Here is a 10,155-nt window from a genome sequence, read left to right on the forward strand (position 1 = left end):
CACTGTTTGGGGTCCTGAGGACTGAGTTTGAGAGCCTGTGCACTATACAAATATCTGTCAGATATCTGTCCAATATGGCTGGTTGGAATGAAAACCTGGTAATGCTTGGGAGCAAATGACAGTCGATCATATGGCTTTAAACACTGGAAAACGTACAAAAAACTATTGTTCAAATTCGTGTGTTTTAACAAATTTGTCTGAACGACCATTTTTGTCTGTTTTTCAGTGTTAGTAAGCAAATGAACGATTGTCATTTGCTCCCATACATTACCAGGTTTTCATTCCAACCAGCCAGATATCTGACAAATAATTCTATATAGTGTATACCCAGCATTAGTGTCAGTATCAGATGAATATCCCTAAAGCTGGGCATCCACGGTACAATTTTCTGTCAGATATCTGGCTGGTTGTAATGAAAACCTGGTAAATGTATGGGAGCAAATGACAATCGTCCATTTGCTCACAAACACTGGAAAACAGACAAAAATGGTTGTTCAGACAAACTGGTTAAAACACACGAATGTAACCAATTTATACAAATTTTGATGTCCTTTTTTCAGTTTTTAAAACCATATAGGACAGCACAGACGGTGTAATGGTTAGCGTTACTGCCTCACAGCAATGAGGTCATGGGTTCAATTCTCACCATGGTCCTAACTGTGTGGAGTTTGTATATTCTCCCTGTGCTTGCGTGGGTTACTTGTAGGTTAAATGGCCCCCAACAAGAATTAACATGTATGTGTGTGTAAGCTCCACTGGGGCAGGGACTGATCTGAATGGCCAAATATTCTCTCTGTAAAATCGCTGCGGAATATGTGTGCGCTATATAAATAACTGGTAATAATAATATGATCGACTGTCATTTGCTCCCATACATTACCAGGTTTTCATTCCGACCAGCCAGAGTGGACAGATATCTGACAGAAAATGTTATAGTGGATGGCTGTAATTGGCCTTTTGCATGGAGACAGAATTGCTGGATATTTAGAGGTGACCGTATACAGACATCTGGCTGATTTTTATTTTGTTTTTGCACCAAAGACAGGGCTGGCGCCACCCAGAAAGGGGCACCTGGGGGGCTAACGGCACCAATCTCTGGAAGACCCGGCATTATTACATCCCCATAGAGAGCTGTGGGGACTGTCACTGCAGCTGATATTTTAATGATGTTCTAAATTGCATCAATCTTCCAAAAACAGCTGTTTCCGGTGGATTAACAACAAGTTTGACTTGAGACGCACGGAGACTAGGGGGCCAAGTATGGGTGTGCAGTCGCCAGAAATGGACGAGAATGTGACTGCAATGGGTGCGCTGTGGCAATGAAAATACAGTAAGCGCGCGGTGTGATTGTATACTGGCAAATCGAGACTAACACAGCTGTAGAAAAGCCTCAAACGCAGTCTCCTGAAGGGGGCCTATTTACTAGAAAAAAAATCCCTCAGGCACACTGCAAAAAGAAACAAAAAAGCAGCAAAAAGACTTGGGGGCCCATTTATCAAAGGGAATTTGAGGTAAATTCCCCTAAAACACCTGTTTTCGGGGGTTTACCTGAAATACTAAGTATCCCCCGTATGTATGAAGCCGGGACTGTAGCAGGTATCTCCGATACCTGCTGCGATCCCTCCATTGCCGCCGGCAGCCGCCTCCCCCATAGGTTTCTATGGGGGATACGATGCTGCCAAATGTATCAATATCGGGAATGCAAAGCATTCCCGATATTGGCCCCAGCAGCTAGCGCCATCTGAAGATAGCGTTAGCTGCTGTAGCCTATGGGGACTTACCACACCTCAGCTGGCGGAGGGATCTCCCAGATCCCTTCGCCGGCAATGGGCGCCGCTCATGTGCAGTCCGCGGGACTGCGCATGAGCAGCAGCCCCCAGCCACATCGCAGGAACGGTCAGCCTGCATGTGCCGGATCATACATTCGGCCGCTATAATCGCATTTTGCAATGCGATCATGGGCGGTACTGCATGCCCTCATCGCATTGTAAAATGCGATCATTAATAAATGGGCCCCTTGAACACTACATGATCATAGAAATTCACAGATCTTTGTTGCATATATATGGTTAAGCGCCGAGCCTCGTTCCTACCACTGAGAGCCATGGATGGGACCAGCATTGGGAGTTTGTGCTGGTTCCTGTAGTGCTAGTTGGCGGTCTCATCAGTATTCGTATCATAATCAATGAACACGGCAGAGTTTGCATATGACGTAAGCAAGAGATATGGCGGTTTATTCAGCAAATATTACAGTGACAATGTGCCCCAACATCACTTTGATCTCTCTGCCCCACCCTATAGGCTAGAAGTATGCTAGTGGTCCTATAAAAGAACATTGAATATTCCCTTTGTTTACTGATGAGACACCTACAATTTCCCCAAGACGTAGGTAGAGAAAGAACTACAGCTGCATCCAAGGCCTTTATTACACCATGTAGGACTGGACACACGATTAAGGCACCATAATTATTCCGGCGTCAGAACATTGCCCGGGTTGTTGCACGTCACTAGTGTTCTGCTGGTTCATGGCAAATAAGATATAGGATTTAATGCACAAAATAGTAGGTTTGTATGTAAAAAAGTATAAAATGCGATTCTCGGTCACTCCGATTTGTCTTTATTGTCTCTCCAGATGACATAGGACAGGGTGGAGGCTAGCGACAGCCAGGCCATGTAAGGAACCATAAGGTAGGCTGCCGTCTTGCTGATCGGATACCAGGATATAGCGGTCAGTGCCACTGTCCCGGTGAGGGCGACGATTTCAACAAATGCCTGGAAATAGAGAGGAAAGAAGAAAGCCTTTAGTCATGGTCCATAATACTACATTGTGGGTAATGGCCTCAAGCTACACAACAGGCAGCACAGTTGCGTAGTGGTTAGCATTACTGTCTCAAGGCCCTATCCGTGTGAAGTTTGTACGGTCTCCCAGTGTTTACATGGGCTTCCTCCGGACACTCCAAATACATACTGGTAGCTTACTTAATTTATTTATTTTTTACATTTTTGGCATAAGGTAAATAAAATGAACCCTAGTATACATGCGGTAGGAAATATAGATTGTAAGCGCCATTGGAGCAGAGAATTACTAAATCTTTGTAAAGGGCTGTGTAATGTACGCTATAAGCAATGACCTATAGAGAGTTAGACACTGTAAACCACATTGTCAACATGTAAGCCCACTTCATGGCCCATGGAAACACCTCAGGAGATCCCATCTGTGTCTAGCACTACAGGATAAAGGCCACAGCTGGAACAGCTCATGTTGGAAACAGTAAAACCTAACTTAAAATATGCATCTAATACTTTAGGGTATACACCCGGAAAGTCCAGGGGACTCAAGAATATTTGAAGAGTCTCAAAGACTCCAGGAAGAGCAGAACACCCTCCTGCATTCCACCTAGGGATGATGGCCTTCGATGGCACAGAGCCCTGCAATTTTTTTTATTTATTTTTTTCCCCTCCTGGTGCCAGACACTGAGTCCAACTCCTCCCCTTCAGTGCAACCCTGCCCCCCACCTCCGATTGTCCCACTGCCAAATAGAACAGGAATGATCATAGGTGGATGGTACCATCGTTCGTTCCATACCATCAATGTTAACAAATGGTATCATCGATGGTCATCCCAAATGGCGCCTACTTCCTAGTGCAGAGGTTGCCAAACCTGGTCCTCAAGACATCCTAATAGTCCAGGTTTTAAAGGATATCAGTGCTTGATCAAAGGTGATTAATTAGTACCTCAGTCAGTCAATTTGATTTAACCACCTGTGTTCAACCATGGCTATCTCTGAAACCTGGACTGTCTTGAGGACCGTGTTTGGGAACCTCTGTCCTAGTGGAAAGGAGCAAGACAGTAATGTTGCAATTTTTAGAGTGTCGCAACATCCTGGGCCACCGCTCTTCAAACCGCTCTTCCCCTACCTCCACGTTTCCCAGAGGGGAAGATTTGAAAGTTAACAAATATGGTTTAGAGTAACCCTCTACATCAGAGGTTCCCAAACGCGGTCCTCACGGCACCCCAACAGTTCAGGTTTTAGCGATATCCATGGTTCAGGTGTTAAATCAAATTGACTGAGGTACTAATTAAGTCACCTGTGATCAGCCATGATATCCTTAAAACATGAACTGTTGGGGAGCAATGAGGACTGCATTTGGGAACCTCTGCTCTATATTCATTTAAATTTTCCAGCTCTAAATACTACTGGATTTAGCAAAATTTAGATCTGAAATTATTCATAAGTGAGGGGACATCAGGACTGTTGTTATTGCATGTAACACTTGAAGATTTTTATTAAATCGATTGAGGTTATATAACATATTTTCCTGCTGAAGTGCAACTGCTAGGTGTAAACCCATTAAAAGTAAACGGACAACACAGAAGCTGCAACACCTCTGGGGTGAATGAAAAATATATAAAAAAAAAAAAAACAAAGCAAAGCTTTTCACAGTAATAAAAAAAAGCTGTGTGCACCTTATACTCTCCACCGCTGATTCTAATATTCTTGCCCATAAAAAAAAAAAAAAAATATTTGAATAAAACTAAAAATGGGTGAAGGTAGGTGCACTTACAGGAGTAATCTGTACTCCACAAGGAAGCCCCTGATCTGACACCTCCTCCCATCAGAGGATGAAAACCTTTCCACCCCCACCGACGTCACCTTGGCCCGTAAACCCATGCACTCCCATCTAGAAATGGGCCCATTTTCAGAAAAGTAGGTGCATGTTGCACAAAGGCATTTTACTGCAGGTTTGCACTTTTGTGAATGAGCCCCATGAGGTGTAGCTGGTGTCGGATTTCTTGATCAAATTTAAGGCTCGCATATTACTCGAGAAGCGATATTGACTGGTAAATCTGCAGACCATGGGTGTTTAAGAGCCACCTCCTGCCTCCTCCCAAGTACCAAATGCTATATAATAATTATGAGAGGATATCTAGAAGCTAGCCATTTGCCCAGTGTACGCTGAATAATCAACGACAAGCCCAGAAGAGCAGACAGGTTACAGGAGAGTGGGGAGGGGGTCGTGGAGTAATCATTCTCCCATCTAGTTGAGATACCTTCCAATTGGGTCCACCTAATGGTGCAAAAGAAAACATGGCTTCACTTACCCAACCAAGTTTGTGGGCGCCGAAGAAAATTGGCGTCCAGGCCCAGTTGAGCGCCAGCTGCCCTGCGTACAGCCCCAGAGGTACTACTGCATCTTCATTGAATCCACCCAACTCTTTATACACCAAGTATGAACCGTACCTAACAACGAGAACACAAGCAGCATTGTACTACAAAGGTCATCAATAAAACATTCAAACACACAATAAGGCAAAAGTCCTCAGGACACTTACACCCAACATAGTAGAAAATGGAAAGCAACGTATAATTTGTCGCCTTTTTCGGTGCACCGTTTTGCACCAATGCACCCCGATTACTGTGTATTAACCTAAACAATGGAGACACCTATAGGACTTGGAATTTCGATAGTCAATGTGACAAACAGTGTCGCCATTAATCAACATAAACCAGGGATACTCATTTTTAAGGGTTGAGTATGTTTTGTCGACATGGCCGTAATGCTTAGGTAGTTAACATTTATCAAGTCAACACTTATGAGATGTCGGCATGATTAGAACGTCAACAAAATTGTGTCCGGCGGCCTCACTTAACTGGTAGCTGCTCTGGTGATGCATCGATGTCTTCTAGTGGCCAGTACCCCTTTATCCCTAATCCTCTCATCCTGCAGCCTAACCCTAATGTCGGCATTCTCCAGAAATGTTGACATGTTCACATACTGACATTGTCAGCATGTCAAAATTCTGCAGATGTTGACATAACTGTAGCTGTCAACCTAGCGGTGTCGACGTTTTTGGCTGTCTCCATTGTAGCTACATAACTTACGTGCCTTGCAGCTATACGACAAGGCAGTACCTGCCTGGGTACTTTTATTTTTTTTTTAAATCGACAACAGCATGAAAAGCAGCAGCTAACATACAGTACATCATTGTGTTAGTCTAACACAGGACTTCCCCTTTTCTCAGACAGATGTAGTGCGGATGTGGGGCCCTTACTTTGTGGATTAATTTATCCTTTAAATAAAATTTCTGGATTGCAAATTCACTGTTCTTATTTTACATACCCCATGGACGTATATAGGGTTGTCCACATGGGCGCGAACATCCAGTTAGGGGGGCGCCACGATGGCTTCTGCAAAGTTGTGTACCAAGTTTTGACTTCCCTCCGAGTAATGAGTCCACCCAATAGACCACCCACGTGGGGCAGGAGCGTCAGGCCGACAGCAGGGACCCAGGAAAAAGGCATCGTAATGCTGGGGAGAGGAGGACAGTGTGAATTTATACATTGTAGGGTTATAACTTAAATCCTCCACTATCGATAGATATACCTCTCTCATTCCTGAGACACTGGGCCCGATTAAGAGATGTGCGCCAATGCCGTCACAGCTGTAAATGTGTAGGCAGCGGCTAGGCAAAAATATGCAAATGGCGCCGTCCGCAGGATTTTTATTGAGACGCCCACCGGCAGCTTCCGAGATCTAAACGACCGCGTACAAAGACGCAGCTTGGTCGATTACGAGATTTCTGAGTAACCCTATAGCCGTACAGAATGGCCGCCGGGGCTGAGATGCCGGAGTCATTTTCACTGCGTACAAGATCGCAGTCGCACAATCTGAGACAAGCTCCAAAAAATGGTCGCGACATGGCTGCGTTTCAGTCGCCTCCACAACCCCTGTTGCGCCCATAAATGATCCTTTCCTGTCACTTTGCAAATAAAATACTCACTAGAGTGACGATTGGGATGAAAACTGATGAATGCGCAAACATATGATAATCGCTTTACATCGGCATTGCGCCAATCTGTGAAATCAGGCCCACACTACAGCTACAAGTTAATTTAATCTCTGAGGTAACGCACTTTAATGAACCATCACTTACCATACAAGTTTCTATATTGTAGGGTCTATGGCCCAAAAATTACCCGTGATAACAATCTCCATGACCCGTGATAACAATCTCCATGAAATAGGATATTAATTGGCCATATCCATAAACACAAAGTTAACGCAGATAAGTCCTATCAGTCCACGAGCGCAGTCTCCTTCCCAAGACACTAACGCAGCCGAATGAAGCCGGGTACATGTGGCCAAGCTGGACATTAATATGGCCACCATTCACTGTTGATGTGTGGCAGGTTTAGCCCACGTGTGGCCAGTTTATGCCTCAGCGGGGGAGATGCATCAATCGCTGGACAGAAATAAAATGGAGAAGAAACCAATCAGCAACTGTCTTTCATTGGTTGCTCTGGGCAACTTCACTTTACGTTTCTCCCAGGCTTGATGCATCCCACCCAGAATCTTGTAACCTTTTGAGGGGATTCTAGAAGCTCTTGATAATCTGGTAGTTGGGTAAATATTATTGATATGCATGCTATCAAATGCACTGCAAATAACGTTACCACAGAAATCTACCCTCAACACTTTGCCGTTAACATGCCAACGTGTCAGGGAATACTATTGTAAAGGAATTCTTTAACATACACACAGTGGAGGCAGCCATTTTGTAAGAAAATTTTCATGACAACGCAGCTCATCAACTCACTATAGGCATGAGACATTGCCAGATACTAACATGTAAAAGCTACCATTAGGTGCATATAACATATGTTCTGTAACCCATAGCAGTCAATCAGACATTTGCATTATTTAGTCTGCCTTGTACTAGACTTATCAAAGCCAACACCTGATTGGTTGCTAGCAGTTACACCACACATATAGTACGTGTAGCATATTATTAGATAAGCGTATTGTCTGGCTGGATTCTATACTAACAAGCCATGGGGTGTAGACACAAGTCAGCTCTTTTTATATTTTATATTTATCTTGTTTTAACAGCTGCACGTTGGGTGCTGGGTAATTTTGCCATTTTGTAAATACTGATAATGAATTCCTATACCCCTTATCTCAATGCAACACACGGGAATATATTTTTAATTATACTTCAGTACCGCCAGCCCCGACCAGGTCAAATGCGAATATCACTTGTTACGGAACAGTCATATTAAAAGACAAAAAAAAAAAAAAAAAAAGCTCATACAAAGGTTTCTGTACACACTGCAATACAGTTAATTCAAATGTAATAATAAAATAAATAATATTCAAAACACATCACCTGGTATTGTACAGATAAGACACAAAATGCCGATTTATAAAATAACCTTTGTGTAATATTAAGCAAAATGTTACGTTTTACAACCCTTTGTATTAGTATAATATAGGAATATTCAAATCAAAAGAAACGCACATGAGAGGTGAGGGTGCGAAATTATTGACTAAGTGCGATATTAGCAGTAATGTTTTCCAGAATGGTTACGTCAATATTAGTGTTCATGTCTGCCATTATATAATTCTCAGCATGTTACAGGTTGAGTCTCCCATATCCAAATATCCCGAAATACGGAATAATTTTGGCATGACTGAGATTATGAAACCTTTGATTTTTGATGGTTAAATGTACACAAACTTTGTCTAAGGGACAAATTATTAAAATTATTGTATAAAATTACCTGCAGGCTGTGTGTACAAGGTGTATATAACACATAAATGCATTCTGTGTGTATAGTGGGTTCCCATCCCCAAGATATTTCATTATGATATGCAATTATTCCAAAATACATGCAGCAGCAGCGTGAGGCAGACAGCTGGAGAGATCCCGGCAGCGGCAGCCCGACAGCGCTGGAAATCCCGATCGTCCCTAGGTAAGTACTTACTAACCTAACCCCCCCTAACCCTCACATCCCCCCCCTGTGCCTAAACCTAAGTCCGTCCCCCCCCCCCCCTGCAGCTGTCCGCTCGCGGCGCCCTTCGATGGGGATGCCGGGCGCCGGTCTCCCAGCGTCGGAAAAAAGACAGGCGTCTAGATTTAGACGCCTGTCATTTAACCCTCGCCGGGATAAAGCAGACGGGAAGCCGGCTGTCGGGCTTACATCAGCTGGCTTCCCGATGGCATCCCATCCAAAGTACCTCTGGTCCCAAGCATTTTGGATATGGGAGGCTCAACCTGTACTATGATTCTCCACAATAACAAGCCACTCAGCGTCCCTCTGTGTTGTGTAAGCTGGGCAGTGGTTAGAGGGCGTGGAAGCCTCTCTCACTGCAACAGGCAGTTACTAAATCTACATGAAAAGGATACAGACTGCACAAACTTACTGAAATATACACATTAGGAGGGCTCAAACAGGTCCTGATTTTTCAAGGACAGACCCTTTTTTTTTTTTTTTGTTCCACCCAAACTCACAATACTTATTTTGCCACTTTTTGAACTCCTAATGAAGCCCAAGTAAGTTAACAGGACAAGAGGGAATAGGCAATTGTACCTAATCAGTCACATAAAAGGATTTTTACAGTATGGATATTATTAGAACATAAGTAACAGGAGTAGAGACCTTAATTTACAGGAGTTGCCGTTTTTAGCATATGAAAAATTAGCAAAAAGTTGTGTTTCTAATGGTTTTACTTTTTCTTTTTTTTTTAAAGACAAAAAATACAAATAAAATAAATGCATTACTGACAAGCCTATAGCAGGGTGCATCCATAGGAATTTCTATATTATTTATTACAGTACAGACTGTCTATGGTCTACTCTAGAAGCAGGCAACTTCTGACTCTCCAGCTGTTGGGGAACTACAAGTCCCAGCATGCCATGTGACAACATAGTCAAGCCTCTTGCACACACACCAGTATGCAATGATAATAATCCTCCCTGAGGGTATGATGCACAGTGATCCTAGAATGGTAGGGATTACTAGAGCCCAGCACTCACCTTGGCTGTTCTGCTGTCCTCTCAAATGTCAGTATTGTAATAATCAGTAGTAATATAGTAAGCACTCAGGCTCTGCTGCTTTTCAGGCACTGACCATGTGACTAGGCAAGGGGGCGGAGTCTCCAGCAAGTGGGCAGATGATCTCAGCTGCCATCTTTATTCAGGGCAAAAAAAAAAACCACGATTTTTATTTTTATTTTTTTAGTTAAAACACATTTATCTTACACTTAAAACAAATCATATTATGAAATGGCTTTCCTTGAACGTATGAAGTGACTGCGTATATTCCCCCGGAACCTTTGTGCTGGAGCTGATGTTTCCCGGCGGAAGGAACT

At 43.3% G+C, this 10,155-nt stretch overlaps 1 protein-coding gene across 1 annotated transcript; it reads right to left on the minus strand.

Moving 5' to 3' along the window:
* Positions 1 to 1,021: 1,021 nt before the first annotated feature.
* Positions 1,022 to 9,933, minus strand: TSPO (translocator protein). The gene is made up of 4 exons (XM_088478385.1): positions 9,821 to 9,933; positions 6,124 to 6,312; positions 5,105 to 5,243; positions 1,022 to 2,772 (listed from the first exon to the last, which is right to left on the minus strand). Exons 2-4 carry the CDS (start codon positions 6,303 to 6,305, stop codon positions 2,602 to 2,604), a joined length of 492 nt encoding a protein of 163 aa, XP_088334511.1. The 5' UTR covers positions 6,306 to 6,312; positions 9,821 to 9,933; the 3' UTR covers positions 1,022 to 2,601.
* Positions 9,934 to 10,155: the final 222 nt, after the last annotated feature.

This window comes from Taudactylus pleione, unplaced genomic scaffold, assembly GCF_031769625.1.
Source record: "Taudactylus pleione unplaced genomic scaffold, aTauple2 ptg000212l, whole genome shotgun sequence".
Classification (NCBI taxonomy): Eukaryota; Metazoa; Chordata; class Amphibia; order Anura; family Myobatrachidae; genus Taudactylus; species Taudactylus pleione.